At 40.8% G+C, this 20981-nt stretch overlaps 1 protein-coding gene across 5 annotated transcripts in view; it reads left to right on the plus strand.

The window, feature by feature from the left end:
- The window catches only part of sgsm1a (small G protein signaling modulator 1a), a 124903-nt gene that overhangs the window by 46977 nt on the left and 56945 nt on the right, over positions 1-20981 (plus strand). For 4 of the 5 annotated variants that reach the window (XM_057832721.1, XM_057832724.1, XM_057832723.1 and 1 more), the window contains exons 4-6: positions 18125-18287; positions 18373-18525; positions 18650-18717. In XM_057832721.1, coding sequence (XP_057688704.1) covers positions 18125-18287; positions 18373-18525; positions 18650-18717 — 384 coding nt within the window. Of the gene's footprint in view, positions 1-13984; positions 14137-18124; positions 18288-18372; positions 18526-18649; positions 18718-20981 lie in introns of those variants that run through there. The other variant, XM_057832725.1, reaches the window with a different exon arrangement.

Raw genomic sequence — 20981 nt, forward strand, 5'->3', positions numbered from 1 at the left:
TGAAGCTGATACACCGTGACCGCAAAATAAAGTAATGTATAGAATAATTATCATTTATTGCGCTATCATAGCTTTTCGCTCTGCCAATAGACACAAATATGAATGGGATCAGCGGATTTGTTCTATATATTTTACGAGCGATAATTTATACATGTGTCCAGTCCTGTATCCAATGCGTGATATTTTTTTATTATAAAAGAGTACTCACTCTGGCCATTTCGAGCTTGGCTGCTCCCCTCCTTTGCTTAGCCTTAGCCTCCTTTGCCAGTCATCGTCCTCTTTCTTGATATCTCGGGACATTTAGGTGGCTGCGCGTGTATGGTGGGCACCGCATCTACTTTGGGCAGCAATCTTTTAGCAAAACCCGATTTCACTTGTCCATAGTTCGAGAAGCTTTCATGTGGAAAATGCGCACCACAGAAAACCGTGCCGGAGGCTCAGCTGGGTCTAGAAATTAGCCCTCTTTGCACGGACAAACTTTACCCATTGTCTGCGTAGTCCAGCTTTTTTTTGCGCGTTCGGGAACTCATGGATACTATATTCCGATAAATAGCTATTTGTACACCACTTAGCACAGCAGTTTTGAACCATTTTAGTGATGTTTTGGTCAAACAAACCCGAACGCTACTCTCTCGTCTATAAAAAACAATGGCACCTGGCTCTGCCATGACTTTCATTCACTTGTAGTGACGTCACCGCCCCATTCGGCTGTTTCCGGAACACTTTCGGAAATGTTCGTCATTTTCGATCTATTTTCGATAATTGCTCATTAATGTGATTGTTTTTTTTTTCTTTATCAATATTTGTTATCTTGGCACATAACGGTTCTATAGAGCCTACCCACGTACCACGTGCTCGCTGTATGGTTCCGCCCACTTGTCCGTCAAAACATAGTGTTAACCTGTTACGGCTACGTACATTTCTCCTATTTACGGCGTGTTTTTCTGCTCCTTAACATTAATAATCAAAATGGCGAAGGCGTGTGTGGCTGTTGGTTGCACTAACAGAGAAGATGGAAGGAGAGACTTGAAGTTTTACCGTATTCTGAGGGATCCAAAGAGGAGAGCGAAATGGACGGCTGCAATTCGACGTGAAAACTGGACACCAAAAAATCACCACAGACTATGTAGTAGTCATTTTATATCCGGTAAGATGCATTTAATATATATTTAGAGGGTTTTGGCCTGACAACCACAATTAAGATCATTGCTAGGCTAATCGCCGACAACATACGACGTAGTACGACATAGTTTCAAATTCAAGATGTTTGTGACTTCCCTTTCTTCCACCATCGTTATTTTTTGAATAATATTTAGCTGGTACCAAGTGAAAGAAACTGGCCTCGTCTACGGGGCTGACAAATAACCACAATTAAGATCATTGCTAGGCTAATCGCCGACAACATACACGTATGTATGTAGTGAGAGTGCTATCGCTAAACCATATAAACATTAAAAGCCTTAACTCCATTGACAAATGACATGAAATACATTAGACTTGACTGTGGATGTTAGCAAGAACAAAAGATTTTGAATTGAAAATTTCGTAACTCACCTTTCCAAGCACAAGATAGATTCCTGCCGAATTTTCGTGGACGAGGACCTGCTTCACCCAACCAGCAACGAAGTATTTATATGCTTCCAAGCTCTTGAAGTTTTTCATATTTTCGTGGGAATAGGCTGATTTTGTGTGGACAAGATAATTGTAAATATCAGCGTAGCAGATGTCAGGCAGACAGGGCGAAGACAGTGGGTCGAAAAACATCGATTTGGGCATCAAATATGGATCTGGCGACTGTATAGAACGAAGCTTTTCCTCATAACGCCTTTTATGCAACAGATCCAGTGAGTTTGCGGCATCAGAAAGCACCGGGTCTTCCATGAAATGCATTTTAAATTCCGCCATCAATTGAAAACAATGCTAATACAGAGTCAAAATGACGGACAAGTGGGCGGAACCATACAGCGAGCACGTGGTACGTGGGTAGGCTCTATTGATGTCTCACACCCCCTTTGCGTTTTCATACCCTTTAATATCGCAATATATCGAAAACCCACCAAAAATAGCAACGATAGTTTTTTCCAATATCGCTCAGGCCTAATGAACATTATTCCTAAATCTTTTTTTACACATAATCTACTGAAAAGTTATGTAAATATGGTGTCATACCCTACACTTTATTTATTATTTATTTATTTATTTATTTATTAGAATATGATTGAACGTCTCCTTTTACACAATGATTTCTCGTGTTCAATATTTAATGTGTTAGGTTTTGTGTTTAATAGTGCATTCAGGGAAGAGATTCATTAATATTCTTTGCGTCACTACAAACATTATCCACTGGGCTCTTTTAAAAGCCTAACTGGTCAGGCGGAGGAGAGTGTTTCTTCTACCATCATTTATCTTAATGGACACTAAGCAGTTCACAAAATACCCTCTCCATGCTGTGTTTTGTTTTCAGCCACCTTCTCACTCTTGATCGTTCTCCTCTTGCAATTTCAATTTGTGGCTCTCGTCACCGCTCTCTTTGGGTTGCGGTCGGTGTAGACTGAATTTTAGCGATCGGATGATTACAGGGAAGAACGAAGAGCTCAGCAAGCTCTCTCGGGAGCAATTAGCCTCCAACATCGTGGACGCTTTGATGATCTGCCGTGGGAAGTCGAAACCATTGAGATGCAATGGAGTGAGTGTGGCATGAAAATAAATGACGTGACCAGTGTTAAATTATTTAGTGTCGGCCATAGTTCTGTGGTTTTTGCTTTTGCTTGAGATATTTTAGGGAGTGTACATTGTTTGTCTCTTTCGGATCGTAGTGTTTTGAAAAAAATCTGCACATTCCTACTTGAATTCCAGGTTTTACTTATTGAAATAAGCCAAAAACAGTTTTTAAACTGTCAAACATATAAACTAGGGGTGGGAATTTCAACTAATTTCCTTGTTGACTAGTCTCAGATTTTATTTGTGACTAGTCAACTAGTCACAAATAAAATCTGAGACTAGTCGACAAGTCTATAAGCAAGAAAACTTGCAATTTAATGCACATAATGAATAAAACGTTTAAAATGCAAAGGTTTTGTGTATTTACAAGCTAATACAAGCTAATCAAATAATCGGATCATTATCAGGCTCCTGCAGAGCTTGCTGATGATCTGATCATTTGATTCCGGTGTGTTAGAGGAGGGAGACATGGAAAACAAGCTGGATAGAAGCTGTCGAGGACCGGACTTGGGCACCCCTGCTCTATGGGGTGTCAAATTTACCATACAGTGGGGCAAATAAGTATTTAGTCAACCACCAATTGTGCAAGTTCTCCTTCTTGAAAAGATTAGAGAGGCCTGTAATTGTCAACATGGGTAAACCTCAACCATGAGAGACCGAATGTGGGGGGGGGAAACAGAAAATCACATTGTTTGATTTTTAAAGAATTTATTTCCAAATTAGAGTGGAAAATAAGTATTTGGTCATCTACAAACAAGCAAGATTTCTGGCTGTCAAAGAGGTCTAACTTCTTCTAACGAGGCTCCATTCATTACCTGTATTAATGGCACCTGTTTTAACTCATTATCGGTATCAAAGACACCTGTCCACAACTTCGGTCAGTCACACTCCAAGCTCCACTATGGCCAAGACTAGAGGTGCACAATAATTATCGTTCCGATAATAGGAATTATGACGTCATCCCAATAAATCCAATAACAATATATGTTATCTGGCTTATTGACATTATTTTTGGTGTCGGATTGGGATTTGGATGTGCATTTGTTTCCACTCCTGTTTTGCCAGTATGCAAAGGCCTGTTACTGTTCTAGAGGCCGTATTTTTGCTTCACTGAGTTATAAACCTTACTAGGCAATTAGCAAATGTTTGTATTTTACAGAGTTACGTTTAGAAGTTATTGAGAGGCCTTTTGGTTATTGATAGGCTTGCTGTTCTGTAATTGCCAGGTTAAGAAAGTTGTTTCATAGACCAAGACGACAAAAGTCTCCTCTCCTGTTGCACCAAATGTTTTATCTGCTGACAAAGCACAATACCTGTTGGGTTTCTGTTTGTTTTAGATCAGTGCTCATTGTTCAGGGGAGGCATCGTCAATGATATTGACTGATTGATATACATTAAAAAATTATATATATATGTTATCGGTTATCGTATCGGTATCGGCCTTTAGGAGCAGGAAGTTATCGATATTGGTATCGGTTTCAAAAAATGTTTCAAAGCTGTCAAAGGACACCAGAGACAAAATTGTAGACCTGCACCAGGCTGGGAAGACTCAATCTGCAATAGGTAAAACGCTTGGTGTAAAGAAATCAACTGTTGGAGCAATTATTAGAAAATGGAAGACATAAAGGACCACTGATAATCTCCCTCGATCTGGGGCTCCATGCAGGATCTCACCCCGTGGCGTCAAAATGATAGCAAGAACAGTGAGCAAAAAAATCCCAGAACCACACGAGGGGACCTAATGAATGACCTACAGAGAGCTGGGACCACAGTAACAAAGGCTACTATCAGTAACACAATGCGCCGCCAGGGACTCATATCCTGCACTGCCAGACGTATCCCCCTACTGAAGAAAGTACACGCCCAGGCCCGTCTGCGGTTCGCTAGAGAGCATTTGGATGATCCAGAAGAGGACTGGGAGAATGTGTTATGGTCAGATGAAACCAAAATAAAACTTTTTGGTGGAAACACAGGTTCTCTTGTTTGGAGGAGAAAGAACACTGAATTGCATTCGAAGAACACCATACCCACTGTGAAGCATGGGGGTGGAAACATCATGCTTTGGGACTGTTTTTCTGCAAAGGGACCAGGACGACTGATCTGTGTAAAGGAGAGAATAAATGGGGCCATGTATTGAGAGATTTTGAGTGAAAATCTCCTTCCATCAGCAATAGCATTGAAGATGAGACGTGGCTGGGTCTTTCGGCATGACAATGATCACACAGCCAGGGCAACAAAGGAGTGGCTTCGTAAGAAGCATTTCAAGGTCCTGGATTGGCCTAGCCAGTCTCCAGATCTCAACCCCACAGAAAATCTGTGGAGGGAGTTGAAAGTCCGTTTTGTCCAACGACAGCCCCAAAACATCACTGCTCTAGAGGAGATCTGCATGGAGGAATGGGCCAAAATATCAGCAACAGTGTGTGAAAAGCTTGTGAAGAGTTACAGAAAACGTTTGGCATCCGTTATTGCCAACAAAGGGTACATAACAAACTATTGAGATTGCCTTTTGGTATTGACCAAATACTTATTTTCCACCATGATTTGCAAATAAATTCTTTAAAAATCAATGTGATTTTCTGGGGGCTTTTCCACATTCTGTCTCTCACGGTTGAGGTTTACCAATGTTGACAATTACTGGCCTGTCTAATATTTTCAAGTGGGAGAACTTGCACAATTAGTAGTTGACTAAATACTTATTTGCCCCTCTGTATGTGTTATACAAAATGGATAAAAGTTATTTATTTATTTATTTATTTTGTGGATACCGCAAACACAAATCTGCTTATTACACAAAGCACATCATCATACATACAGTGTAGCATGGTGGTGGAAGCATCATTCTTCAGGGCTGTTATTTTTTTTTTTGCTGAAAAAGGGGGCCTTAAAGGGAATTGTGACCTATTCGAAATAGCAGTCATTTTGTTACCACAATATGCATATTATATACAGCGATAAAATGTCATGAAAAACCTACACATCATTTCAAAGGTCTTTTTCCATTAGCCAGAGGCAATTTAAATGATGGTATATGCAGAGGTGGGTAGTAACGTGTTATATTTACTCCATTACATTTACTTGAGTAACTTTCTGAGAAAAATGTACTTATTAGAGGTGGGAATCTTCGGGTACCTAACGATTCAGTTACGATTATGATTCAGAGGCTCCAATTCGATTATAAATCGATTATTGATGTCACTCAAACCCCCATCCCCTTTTAATGTTTTGTACATTAGTTCCAAAATAGTTTAAAAATCCTATTAGCTCTATTAGGCTAGATTTTTCAGGGTCTTGGGCAGTTTATAGAGCCACAAAATTTGGCACACTTGGTCAAATTGGCCCAATTAGAAGATTCATTTTGGTTTTGAATATGGCCGTGACTGCACAGCTCACTAGGGCCTCTTTTGTAGGACTGTCTTCAATAGGGGCTTTTTTCACCTAGGTGTGTGAATGTATTTAAAATCCCATAAAAAGAGGCGAGTTCCGAGAAAGTTAGGTTCTCAGGAGACGATGAGAGGCATGCACCCTAACCTCCGTGCCGTCCGAGTTGCGTGATTTCGGAGTTGCGCCAAAGTGCGAGGGCCCGTTCAGTCCTGCTCGCAGGCCTCGTTGTTATTATCTGGGTCTTTGCCTTGGCAAAGGCCAGAGAGTGTTGTTCTGCAACTTTATTATTTTTTATTTTTGTGCGTTTTTTCGCCGCGCCGCGCAGCCCAAACCATTTGACCGATCGGAACCGTTCAGGAATCGACAGGACCGGACTTTTTACGCAACGCAGGGACTTTTTCGAACAACCCCGAAAAATCTTTTGTTCGCCCGTTAACGGCGATTTTCCACTTTTTAAAAAAAAATTCAAAATGTTACTAGTCCTACAATTTTTTACCAAATCACAGAATTTGGACATAAAAAAATTCAGGGACGGTGTGGGGCATAAAGAAAAAAAAAAATTAACGGTTCCCCGGAAATTTGCCAAAAACTTTCCCATTCATTTTTAATGGGAACTTTCCCATTCACTTCCAATAGAATTTCCAATGGAATTTACATTGCATTGATGCCATTGAAGGTCATATATGTGGAATGTATTGATGCTAATGTACTTGGATTCCATTGACACCTATGTAAGTCAATGCCATTGATGGCCATGGACGTCCAAAAATTTTCCTATTCATTTTCAATGGTGAAAAAAAAAACAATGGCCCCAAATCAACAGCAAATGACCTGATATCAATAGGACGTGTCCCCCAAACTTCCCCGATTCCATTGACGCCTATTAAGGGTGCTGCCATTGAAGGCCATGGACGTCCAAATTTCCCATTCATTTCTAATGGCATTTACATTGTTTAATGCCATTGACGGGCACCTTTGTCCATTCTATTGATGCCAATGTACTTGTATTCCATTGACGCCTATGTAAGTCGATGCCATTGACGTCCATGTACATTTAAATATTTTCCCATTCATTTTCAATGGCAAAAAAAAAAAAATGTCCCCAAAACAACAGGAAATGACCAGATCTCAATAGGACATGTCCTCTAAACTTCCCCGATTCCATTGACGCTTATGGAGGGTGCTGCCATTGACGGCCATGGACGTCCAAATTTCCCATTCATTTCTAATGGCATTCAATTTGTTTAATGCCAGTGACGGGCATGTTTGTCCATTCTATTGATAGCCCTAGACGGGGCTAAAATCTGTATCTCCACACAGCAAAGACCCAGAGTAATATCTCCAGAAATTTCAGTTTCTAGTTGTCATTATTATTAGTTGTAATGTATTTGGTTTGCTTTGTGTAATTGCTATTTGCAATAGCACCAGCAGTATCTATTAAGGATTTTGTGTAGGTCTTTTGGGCTGTGGAATGAATGAATTGAATTATAATGTATTTTTATGGGAAAATCCTGCTCGACATACGAACATTTACTTACAAACAAGGTCCTGGCAAGGCAAGGCAAGGCAAGGCAAATTTATTTATATAGCACAATTCAACACAAGGCAATTCAAAGTGCTTTACATCACATGAAGATCATAAAAATCACATTTAAATCAATACAACGTAAAAACCAAGACAATCAAAATAGGAAATACAATTATACATAAAAATCGCATTTGATCACAAATAGAATAAAAATGAATAAATAAAAATAAAACAAAAACTACTACTACTAATAATAATTGAAATCAGCAATGGAGATAAGCACAAGAGGAATAGAAAGCAAGTAGACTGAAATATATAGACAGTTATGGATATGCATTGCTAAACAAAAGCATTTTTAGCCCTGATTTAAAGGAGCTAACAGTTTGAGCATACTTCAGACCTTCAGGTAACTTGTTCCAGAGGTGAGGAGCATAATAACTAAATGCTGCCTCACCCTGCTTGGTTCTTGTTCTTGGAACATGCAGGAGACCGGTTCCAGACGACCTTAGGGGTCTAGATGTCTCATAGGAATCTAACAAATCAAGCATGTATTTTGGTCCAAGGCCATTAAGTGTTTTGTAGACGAGCAGTAGTATTTTATAGTCTATCCTTTGACTCACTGGAAGCCAGTGTAGCGATTTCAAAACCGGTGTAATATGGTCCAGCTTCCTTGTATTTGTGAGGACTCTGGCTGAAGCTTCCTGACTGATTTTTTATCAAGACCTGTAAATATACCGTTGCAATAGTCCAATCTGCTGAAAATGAATGCGTGCATAAGTTTTTCCATGTCTTGTTGAGTCAGAAGCCCCTTAATTCTGGCTATATTTTTTAGGTGGTAATAAGCAGATTTAGTGATGGACTTTAGATGGCTATCAAATTTTAGGTCTGAGTCAATAATTATACCAAGGTTTCTGACTTGATTTGTAGCTGTAAGTGACAAACGAATTACGAATTACCACTGTACCTATATAATAAAGTACAACAAAAGGAGAAGCCAAAAGACACGAGAAGAATTCAAACAAAAACAGCAGAGAAACAACGAGATGGCAAAACTGCCCCGAAAAAGTCAAATTGTGCTCGTAATGTGCCACAGGTGCGTCGCACGGCCCCGCCCATCCAGCTCAGCCAGCTGCTAAAATAAAGGAGGAAAAACCCTTAGAGCACAATACAAGTATGACCGTTTGAGAGGGATTATTTGCAGAAAAACTGACGCTACTCATAAAGAATTCATCTTGTCATTCCTTAGATTTCAATTTTTTTCTTTTCTTCAGACAAAGTCTCTGAAGAAAAGAAAACTCAAACTCCTGAGACACGTTGACACTTTCATTAGCAACGCTGAAGTAACACCTCGCTTGGAAACGCAGTGGCAGAGAAAAAGAGTGGTGCGGATTTATGTAGCAGCAGGATGCAGGAGATGAGACGCTGTATTTGAAACAGTCAGGGTGATGGAAACACAGATTGTGATGTTGATGAGTCTCGCCCCTCCCTCCCTCCGCGAGCCCTTCCGAAGCTCCATCTCGCTATCAACAGGGGTTGCCACAGCAACCGCGGTCTTCCATGTGACCCCATGTGAACAGAGGCACAGGATTAGTCCTGAAGAGGACTCAAATGTCAACACCGCTCCAGGCGCAGCCACGTAGGCCTTGGAGCAGAGGTTTTTCTGCTCTTTCTTGTAATTGTTTAAATGGGTGATCATGTCATGGTCATATGTGCCAGGCAATAAAGTGTGATGACCATTATGTGGATGCAGTTGTGTATTTTTTGCTCTATAATAAGAGAGTCAATGTAGCACACGTGCCGATGCTTGCGTTTTCTGTTGTGATTTCAAGTGCCTACATTTGTTTGTGAAGTCGAAGTACAATGCTACTCTGTTAGCGAATGCGGCTAGCGGCGGCCTGATGTAAACGGCTTTTCTGGTGAAAATCCTTGTGAATAAATGCTTAAATCCCCAAATTCTTCATAGATATGGACGTAAAACAGTCTCGATTCTTGGTTAACACTAGGGGGCCGTTTACATTAGGGCTGTCCCAAACGACTAATTTACTCCCGATTAGTCAGCCAACTATTTTTACGATTAGTCGACTAATCTAATAATTAAAAAAAATATTTTTTGTTTTTGTTTACTAATTTAGCAATGAAATTTTTGTTGACGCTTATCAATTCACAAAAAACATATTGGAACACTTAAATTATTTACTAAAGTACAAATAAACACGTAAATAACAATAGTAAATCACAAATAAACAATGACTTCAAATGCTGATAGAATTAACTAGTGTAGCATCCCGATTGATAAGATGGTCTCTTAAACTGATGGTTTACAACTTTTATTCCATCCTTGATGTAATCACACTGTAAGAGCTACGGTGCACACAAATAAAACAACACAATTAGAAATTAATGAAAACTTTTCACCTTTTTCCTTTTAAACCTTATTTATATATCAATGAATTGCCTATATGAATTGCCTTTACCTTAATTTATTACCTTATCATTGACAATCTCTTGAGTGCAATCACTGTATATATTTATGACCTTTTAACGTTATATAATTTTCTATACCATAAAATAAACCATAACATGAAATAAACCTTTCAGTTGGCAATACTAATAGCACTTATAGGCCCATTGTCAATGAAACATTATTATTTAGTAAAGCGACAGCACCCTCTGGTGTACAAAAAATGAATTTTTTTTTTTTTTTTTTTTACAAACGGTGACGGCGCTTGAGGTGTTTATTCACGGCCGACGTGCAGCCAAGCTTGGCAGTGAAGAGACAGGACACAAGAGTGTACCCTCCTTTATTTCTTTGAAATAAGTCAATGTTTTGGACACTCTGGTGCGCTTTTTTGGCTTTGTGACGCTTTCCCCGCTTGCATACAGCGCATCCGACATTCTGAACTTTCCGCGCATTTTTTTTTTTAACCCTTCATTAACCGTCGACGGGATGTTGTGCTTGTCGACGGATTTACGTCATCGATGACGTCGACTATGTCGACTAGTCGGGACAGCTCTAGTTTACATGGTGACTCTCTGAGAATACGAACAATTTCAAATTTGCATTTGCGTCTCCATTTGAACAATGTCGCAATACCGCATGAAAATGATGTAGTATTAATGCCAAGCCCTAGGGGGCAGCGCAGATTTACCGGGCGACAGAGAATGATGCACTTTGACCCCACCAAGCTCCCTCAGCCCGGAAAAAAATATGCCCGCCCATTCGAAGCGATGTCATTTTTCTTTTGTTCAAAAAGGCACAAAAATTGAAACGTTCAACATATTTAATTTAAAAATATTATTAAAACAGTCAATTAAAGCTGTTATTCCGCCATATTTGCTGTTTTTAATGTTTAGTAGCGCACGCCCAATGTGACGTGTACGAGTGCTGACGTTAACAGCGCGGTCTCGCGCGGCAGGAGCCTTTGATATGCATGCTGAGGAAGCCCCCCTTAACCCCCCGCAATCAGATTCTTTCACTTTGGAGGCAGGATTCAGAATTTTTCGTTTTCGCCTTCCGTCTTCGCCGGCACCATATGCACGCGAGGCGAGTCCGCAACTCAGTCATTGCATCTTTGTGTCGCAGAGTCGCCATGTAAACTGCCCCTAGAACTACTGAGGTTGGATCAGTTGATACAAATCCCTTTTGTATACAGAGAAGGGTCTTCTTACCCTAATCAGCATATCTTTGTGAGCATTGAGGTCCTCATTAGTCATTCCCATTCACACTCGCAAAACTAAAGGGTTGGATTGCTCCAATTAGCATCTTGAGTGTTTATAGGGCAGGGCTGCCTTGGCTTTGTCGAACAGTGGGCTGCTCAGGAAGGCAATTGGGTGGACAACCTTTTTACGTATTCCAAAAGCTGCAGTTTGCCTACTGTACAAGTAATAAAAAACAAAACATTTTTTATTTGGTGACATATGACACTTTGCCCTTTTCTAGGGGCTAGGTGTTTGTCAAGTTCAAAAATTGATCCTTAGGCAGACATTCGTAAAATTACCCAAAAATAAGGCGAGAAGACACTCAGTTTTCTTGGCCAAGGAGAGCAAGGAGGGACTAGACAGCGAACTGCTAGATTACGCTGTTTTGTCACCAAAATTGATCTAAAACTAAACTCCTTGCTTTTTCTTTTATTAGGGGCTTTTCCTAACACAGAAAGGTGCCGCCCTAAAGGGAGGGGGAAAGCAAGCTGGAGACACCCATGTGATTTTGATTGGCTATGTGTGAGCATGTAGGCGGAACTAACTAAATACACGTGTGTAAGCAAAGGCACTTAGATAAAGTGGTCAGAATGACCCAGACACTTCAGTTATGCAACGCTGCGGCCATGGAAGATGTCCTCGAATGGAAGATGTCCTCGAAAGTCTAGACATAAGATGCTGAAGATGTCCCAGAAGGTCTAGTTACGCAATGTTGCGGCCATGAAGCAAGGCAGTTGTCACCCCGACCCACTTTAACACTTTATAACACTTAAACATTATACTACAACCTAGTATAGCAAGCAATAATCATTTACTGGTTATATCAATAAGAAAAAATATGGCAATATGTATTATGTACAGTGCCTTGCAAAAGTATTCGGCCCCCTTGAACCTTACAACCTTTCGCCACATTTCAGGCTTCAAACATAAAGATATAAAATTTTAATTTTTTGTCAAGAATCAACAACAAGTGGGACACAATCGTGAAGTGGAACAAAATTTATTGGATAATTTAAACTTTTTTAACAAATAAAGAACTGAAAAGTGGGGCGTGCAATATTATTCGGCCCCCTTGCGTTAATACTTTGTAGCGCCACCTTTTGCTCCAATTACAGCTGCAAGTCGCTTGGGGTATGTTTCTATCAGTTTTGCACATCGAGAGACTGATATTCTTGCCCATTCTTCCTTGCAAAACAGCTCGAGCTCAGTGAGGTTGGATGGAGAGTGTTTGTGAACGGCAGTCTTCAGCTCTTTCCACAGATTCTCGATTGGATTCAGGTCTGGACTTTGACTTGGCCATTCTAACACCTGGATACGTTTATTTTTGAACCATTCCATTGTAGATTTGGCTTTATGTTTTGGATCATTGTCCTGTTGGAAGATAAATCTCCGTCCCAGTCTCAGGTCTTGTGCAGATACCAACAGGTTTTCTTCCAGAATGTTCCTGTATTTGGCTGCATCCATCTTCCCGTCAATTTGAACCATCTTCCCTGTCCCTGCTGAAGAAAAGCAGGCCCAAACCATGATGCTGCCACCACCATGTTTGACAGTGGGGATGGTGTGTTCAGGGTGATGAGCTGTGTTGCTTTTACGCCAAACATATCGTTTTGCATTGTGGCCAAAAAGTTCAATTTTGGTTTCATCTGCCCAGAGCACCTTCTTCCACATGTTTGGTGTGTCTCCCAGGTGGCTTGTGGCAAACTTTAAACAAGACTTTTTATGGATATCTTTGAGAAATGGCTTTCTTCTTGCCACTCTTCCATAAAGGCCAGACTTGTGCAGTGTACGACTGATTGTTGTCCTATGGACAGACTCTCCCACCTCAGCTGTAGATCTCTGCAGTTCATCCAGAGTGATCATGGGCCTCTTGGCTGCATCTCTGATCAGTTTTCTCCTTGTTTGAGAAGAAAGTTTGGAAGGACGGCCGGGTCTTGTTAGATTTGCAGTGGTCTGATGCTCCTTCCATTTCAATATGATGGCTTGCACAGTGCTCCTTGAGATGTTTAAAGCTTGGGAAATCTTTTTGTATCCAAATCCGGCTTTAAACTTCTCCACAACAGTATCTCGGACCTGCCTGGTGTGTTCCTTGGTTTTCATAATGCTCTCTGCACTTTAAACAGAACCCTGAGACTATCACAGAGCAGGTGCATTTATACGGAGACTTGATTACACACAGGTGGATTCTATTTATCATCATCGGTCATTTAGGACAACATTGGATCATTCAGAGATCCTCACTGAACTTCTGGAGTGAGTTTGCTGCACTGAAAGTAAAGGGGCCGAATAATATTGCACGCCCCACTTTTCAGTTTTTTATTTGTTAAAAAAAAGTTTAAATTATCCAATAAATGTTGTTCCACTTCACGATTGTGTCCCACTTGTTGTTGATTCTTGACAAAAAAATTAAATTTCATATCTTTATGTTTGAAGCCTGAAATGGGGCGAAAGGTTGCAAGATTCAAGGGGGCCGAATACTTTTGCAAGGCACTGTATGTATTAGGTATATATGAGCACAAGCAAATATTCAATCAATCAAGCAAATATTCAATCAACCCTCGATAATTAACTCAACAGTGTTGGAGGTTGTTGCTCAAGGCTTCTGGGCCTTCTTTGCGCCCACATGAAAGTGAGCCCTGCCTTTCCAAGACCCACATAGAAGTCCACCGGTCTCTCATGTTCAAAAATCAAGATGCTAATTGCAGCTATCCAGAGTGAAACCCCACCCCTTCACACCTAGGCAGCGACTCCACAGGAGTGTGTCTGCTGGATTGCTTGTTGAGTGGTCTATTGTTTGACACAGCCAAGTAGTAAGTTTGGTATCGGGGTCATTTGACGCCTTTCTGGTCTTTCTTTATAGCCAAAGAAAAAATAAAAACCCGGGACTTCCAGTGTTAAAACCAAAGAAATCGTGCAGTTAGCGTTTATTTTAGGTGAATATGTCAAAGTACAATGCTACTCTGTTAGCGAATGAGGCTAGCGGCGGCCTGATGTAAACAGCTTTTCTGGCGAAAATCCTTGTGAATAAATGCTTAAATCCCCGAATTCTTCATAGATATGGACGCAAAACAGTCTCGATTCTTGGTTGAAAGCAAAGAAACCGTGCAGTTAGCGTTTATTTTACGTGAATATGTCGAAGTACAATGCTACTCTGTTAGCGAATGAGGCTAGCGGCGGCCTGCTGTGAACAGCTTTTCTGGCGAAAATCCTTGTGAATAAATGCTTAAATCCCCGAATTCTTCATAGATATGGACGTAAAACAGTCTCGATTCTTGGTTGAAAATAAAGAAACTGGTCAGTTAGCGTTTATTTTACGTGAATATGTCGAAGTACAATGCTACTCTGTTAGCGAATGAGGCTAGCGGCGGCCTGGTGTAAACAGCTTTTCTGGCGAAAATCCTTGTGAATAGATGCTTAAATCCCCGAATTCTTCATAAATATGGATGTAAAACAGTCTCGATTCTTGGTTGAAAGCAAAGAATCCATGCAGTTAGCGTTTATTTTACGTGAATATGTCGAAGTACAATGCTACTCCATTAGCGAATGCGGCTAGCGGCGGCCTGATGTGAACTGCTTTTCTGGCGAAAATCCTTGCGAATAAATGCTTAAATACCCGAATTCTTCATAGATATGGACGTAAAACAGTCTCGATTCTTGGTTAAAAGCAAAGAAACCGTGCAGTTAGCGTTTATTTTACGTGAATATGTCGAAGTACAATGCTAATCTCTTAGCGAATGAGGCAGCGGCGGCCTGATGTAAACAGCTTTTCTGGCGAAAATCCTTGTGAATAAATGCTTAAATCTCCGAATTCTTCATAAATATAGACGTAAAACAGTCTCGATTCTTGGTTAAAAGCAACAACAAAAAAACGGGCAGTTAGCGTTTTTTTTTTTTTTTTTTTTTTTTTTTTTTTATGTAAATAGGTCGAAGTAGTACGCCAGTGCTGTAGCCCCTGTTTTCTCCCCATTGATTTTTTCCCCCCCACAACGTTTCAAAATGCATGGTACAAAAAATATAATAATTAACTTGAATCCTCGAACAAATCACTTCAGAGACAATCCTTCCTGTGTGTATGCGGCATAGCTTTCATACTTTTTCAAAAATCCAAGCTTAGGCTCGCAGCGTGTTCTGTCTTCGCCTGTCGATTACTAAATAAAGCGAACTTTGGTACAGCCCCCTACGGTGAGGCAAAGAATGACGAAGTGTCAGGTCAATAGATTTTTTTAAGTCTTTGTATGAGGGATATCCCGATCCGATCACGTTATCGGAAATCGGGCCGATTCTTCAGAGGATCCAAATCAGGTGAAAAGGATCAGGTTTTTAGTTTAAAAAATATATGTTTTTCTGCTTCATGCTTGTACAGCCTGTAACTCCTTCCTACTGTTTTTTTGTTGGGTCAACAGTGCACTGGAGCTTATTAACTCATTTGCTCCCAAAAGCGTATAAATACATTCTATTTTTAATTGTTTCAGTGTCCGAAAAGCATATTAATACGTCTTTTACGGGGGTTTTTTTTCACAAGAGACATATCTAAGTTCTGATGCAACTTTGCTCCAAAGCACAATGCTCAAAATCCATTTTAAAACAATAAAATTGGCCACTGGAGGGCAGTAGGGCATTTGATAAGAAGGTTCATGAAAGGAAGTGTAAACGAATTGTTACTTTGCTATCAAAAGCTCTATTTGTTTTGTTGTTTATGTTATTTTGTAGAAGGAAAACATCATTTAGGTTTCCGCCATTTTTTGCTTTTGTGACATCCCAAAGTTATGTTTGAAATTTATGCTTTTACAAAAAGCTCAATTTCTCTGTTTTTTTCCATCAGAAATTGGAAAATTGCTCAAACTAAGCTATTTTCCAATGATGATTTCTAAAGAATGGAAAAAGATATGAACTATTTTTTTTCCTGCTGTATGAAGAGAGTCTAATCTTTCTTTTGGTGGGTTCCATGTTTATATACAGTGGGGCAAATAAGTATTTAGTCAACCACCAATTGCTCAAGTTCTCCTACTTGAAAAGGTTAGCGAGGCCTGTTATTGTCAACATGGGTAAACCTCAGCCATGAAGGACAGAATGTGAAAAAAAAAGAGAAAATCACATTGTTTGATTTTTAAAGAATTTATTTCCAAATTACAGTGGAAAATAAGTATTTGGTCACCTACAAACAAGCAAGATTTCTGGCTGTCAAAGAGGTCTAACTTCTAACGAGGCTCCACTCGGTACCTGTATTAATGGCACCTGTTTTAATTCATTATCGGTATAAAAGACACCTATCCACAACCTCAGTCCATCACACTCCAAACTCCACTATGGCCAAGACCAAAGAGCTGTCGAAGGACACCAGAGACAAAATTGTAGACCTGCATCAGGCTACAATAGGTAAAACACTTGGTGTAAAGAAATCAACTGTGGGAGCAATTATTAGAAAATGGAAGACATACAAGACCACTGATAATCTCCCTCGATCTGGGGCTCCATGCAAGATCTCACCCCGTGGTGTCAAAATGATAACAATAACGGTGAGCAAAAATCCCATAACCACACGGGGGGACCTAGTGAATGACCTACAGAGAGCTGGGACCACAGTAACAAAGGCTACAATCAGTAATACAATGCACCGCCAGGGACTCAAAGCCTGCTCTGCCAGACTTGTCCCCCTGCTGAAGAAAGTCCATGTCCAGGCCCGTCTGCAGTTCGCTAGAGAGCATTTGGATGATCCAGAAGAGGACTGAGACAATGTGTTATTGTCAGATGAAACCAAAATAGAACTTTTTGGTAGAAACACAGGTTCTCGTGTTTGGAGGAGAAAGAATACTGAATTGCATCCAAAGAACACCATACCCACTCTGAACCATGGGGGTGGAAACAACATGCTTTGGGGCTGTTTTTCTGCAAAGGGACCAGGACGACTGATCTGTGTAAAGGAAAGAATGAATGGGGCCATGTATCGTTACGTTTTGAGTGAAAATCTCCTTCCATCAGCAAGGGCATTGAAGAGTAGACGTGGCTGGGTCTTTCAGCAAGACAGTGATCCCAAACACACAGCCAGGGCAACAAAGGAGTGGCTTCGTATGAAGCATTTAAAGGTCCTGGAGTAGCCTGGCCAGTCTCCAGATCGCAACCCCATAGAAAATTTGTGGAGGGAGTTGAAAGTCTGTGTTGCCCAATGACAGCCCTAAAACATCACTGCTCTAGAGGAGATCTGCATGCAGGAATGGGCCAAAATATTAGCAACAGTGTGTAAAAAGCTTGTGAAGAGCTACAGAAAACGTTTAACCTCCGCTATTGCCAACAAAGGGTACATAACAAAGTATTGAGACGAACTTTTGGTATTGACCAAATACTTATTTTCCACCATGATTTACAAATAAATTCTTTAAAAATCAAACAATTTGATTTTCTGTTTTTTTTTTTTTTTTTTTTTTTTCTCCACATTCTGTCTCTCATGGTTTAGGTGTACCCATGTTGACAATTACAGGCCTCTCTAATATTTTCCAGTGGGAGAACTTCCACAATTAGTGGTTGACTAAATACTTATTTGCCCCACTATAGCAATAGAACAGTCTTTTGGTGGGTTCCATGTTTATATAGCAATAGAACAGAATTTTCTGGCGACCTTGCAAAATCAGTCAAAATCCAGTAAAACAGCCGGGAGCGAAGGGGGTTGCTCCGGTGAAAATGGCTGGGAGTGAATGAGTTAAAGTCAACGATGACTGACAGACATTGAAGCTTTGATAACTGTAACTCATAATCACACAATTTTGAAGGTTTTGAATGTTTTTCGAACATGTGCTCAAACAGCTGCGGTGGAGGTGTGTGTTTTACACGGGCTCAAACGTCGAGCGGCAGGCTTTCTTCGGAGCAACAAAATAGCCGCCCTGTTCATGAAGGTGGGCAAGAGCTTCGCCCCGGCTGAGGAGCTGTGCAAGAAAGCCCAGGAGCTGGAACAGATTATCGAGACTAAGTGAGAGACGCATGGAGCAGACAACCATTCCAAGTGGCTTCTGGCACGTCGTTTTTTTCCTACTACTTGTGATGTGTACTTGCAGACGGAGCCAAAGCTTGCAAAGCCAGGACAGCATGCGCAAAATGCCTCGGCTTCCCAGCCTCACTCCCAAGGCCGTTAAGAACTTGTGGATCCGGACGGCTCTTTTCGAGAAGGTGCTGGACAAGATTGTCCTCTTCCTGGTAGAAAACAGCAGGTGCTTTACAAAGTGTTAAAATGTCATTCCATTCAACTGCGTGTCAGTATGTGCATGTCAGTTTTGCAAGAACGCTATGTCCTTCCCACCTGCCTAATCTTATTTTCAATTATCTGTCTTCCAGTAAATATTACGAGAAAGAGGCTGTTCTAATGGACCCTGTGGATGGACCTATCCTTGCTTCTTTGCTGGGTAATTGGTGATGTTATTAGCGAGCTTTTAAAGGTGTTTTCAAACAAGCATGTCAAGTGAAATCAAAGCATGGGGTTTTGGTGGTCGTAGTGACTGAATTTAAGCTAAAAGCTTACGTAGCTACCCTTTCCTGCGGTGATAATTGCGCCTCGAAAAGCCTTTGCGTGAATCACTGCAGGGAACTTAATTTCAGAATTAATTAGATTCATTCTCAGTACTCATGGATATTGACAGTAAAATCTGATGAAATCCACTACAAGAGCTGTTTAAAACAATCAGTCTTTCATCGTTATTATAATCATAATGACATGTTTTGAGTGAGACTGTCAAAGTTTTATTTAACATTACATCTCTGGTTTAGGCATGCGCTGGTAAGAGATTTTGACGGTATGATAACCTTAAGCAAAAATACTGTGGTTTCACAGTATCATGGTATTGCAATTATAGCTCTAAAATGTGATATTTTGAGACGTATGGGTTTATACAACCATAGGCGGGTCTACTATTCAGGCGAAATAGGCGATCGCCTTAGGCCCCCAACCAGTAGGGGGCCCCCAACCAGCTGCCCTTGCCCCAACGAGCAAGGGCTTGGGCCACCGAGCCAGCAGCACCCCCAACTATTCGTCACATATACCTATGTCAGCATACCAAACAAACAGTGTTGGGCACGTTACTTTAAAAAAGTAATTAGTTACATTACTCACTACTTATTCCAAAAAATAACTGAGTTAGTAACTGAATTACTCTATAGTAAAAGTAACTAGTTACCAGGGAAAGTAACTATTTCCGTTACTTTAAAAAGAACTTGTTGTATGTCAAAGAATTTGACATTTTCTGAGCAGTATTCGAGTCAGTGGAATAGAGAAGAACAGACAGGTAGTTAACTTGTTAGGTGCTTCAGCAGATTTGAATTGCTTACCACAGATGTCGACAAAAGCTTTGCCCCGGGACATAAATTACACATTACATGCAGGTTCGTTCCTTTAATTTCGACAAACTTGAAATAGTGTCTATATCTCCACCTCTTAAAGGACAATTTTTCTTCTGAATGCTCTGCCATCCCAACCCAGTGCATCTGTTTTGCGTGTATGTTTGCCGCACGCGCTGTTCCGGTTTGCTTGTGAAATCACCGACTCTTATTGGCTGACCACGACACATGACTCTAACCCTCAGCCAATCACAATAACTTCCATCACATCTCTCGAGGGGCTGCATTTAGGTAGGCTCGTTTCCCGACAATTCACGTCACCTTCAAAGCGTCTGCCGTCCTCATGATGGAAGCAGAATTATTGCCGGCTGACAGTGGGAGATGGGAACGAGGCTAGCATCAGGTGTAGCAAACAGAGAAACGTTACCAAACTTTGGAAAGCATTGTCTAATTGAATGAGCAGGGACAAACAGCTTGGAGTCAGAAGTACGTGCGCTATTCTCGAACCTGAACGCACCCCAAGTCTTGGATGACAACTCAACAGAGCAGAGAGTCGACTCGACACGGCCGGTAGTTTCTTCAATTTATTCAGAGTAAGTAACGCACCGCTTTTGACCGTCAATAACGGTAACGGCGTTGTAACGGCGGAAAAAGTAATTAGTTAGATTACCCCGTTAATGAAAAAATTACGCCGTTACGTAACGGCGTTATTTATAACGGCGTTACTCCCAACACTGCAAACAAACAACTAACAAAACAAAAAAGAAAGCCATTTGAATGCTGCATTTATATTATCTCCCCCTCCCCCCACACACACACGCACTACGATGGACTGTTCCACGACGATGGATTGAGTATCAGTGGCTTAGCTTCATTTAGCGCCGTTTAGCTTCACTTAGCTCCGTTTAGCATCGCTTAGCGCCGCTTAGCTGTTCGTTAGCTTCACTTAGCTCTCCCGCGTTTTTCACGCCACTAAACTCGCTATTTTTACAGCTCACTTGCTACTTTGCACGTCGGCTATCGTTTATTTCGAACACATGAGGGAACGTGCTCCCAATGAGAGCCAAAATGCAGTGAGGGAGAAGTTGAGAACAGGCCGCTAATGCCTCTTTTAACTTTCTTCTTCTTAACACCGGACATAAAATACACGACAGAATACCATGTGGCGATACAATGCCGTAGAGTTCCAATCAGTCATAAAATAACACTCAACAGCTGGTTAACAGCATTTGCTAACGAAAAAAAATTAAATCTATTAGTGACACCACAAGCAATGATGAAGAATGTTTTTGACGGAGTGTAAAGCTTTCAGTTAACAGTTTAGCGAACGTACCTC

The sequence above is a fragment of the Corythoichthys intestinalis genome, chromosome 3, assembly GCF_030265065.1.
Source record: "Corythoichthys intestinalis isolate RoL2023-P3 chromosome 3, ASM3026506v1, whole genome shotgun sequence".
NCBI lineage: Eukaryota > Metazoa > Chordata > Actinopteri > Syngnathiformes > Syngnathidae > Corythoichthys > Corythoichthys intestinalis.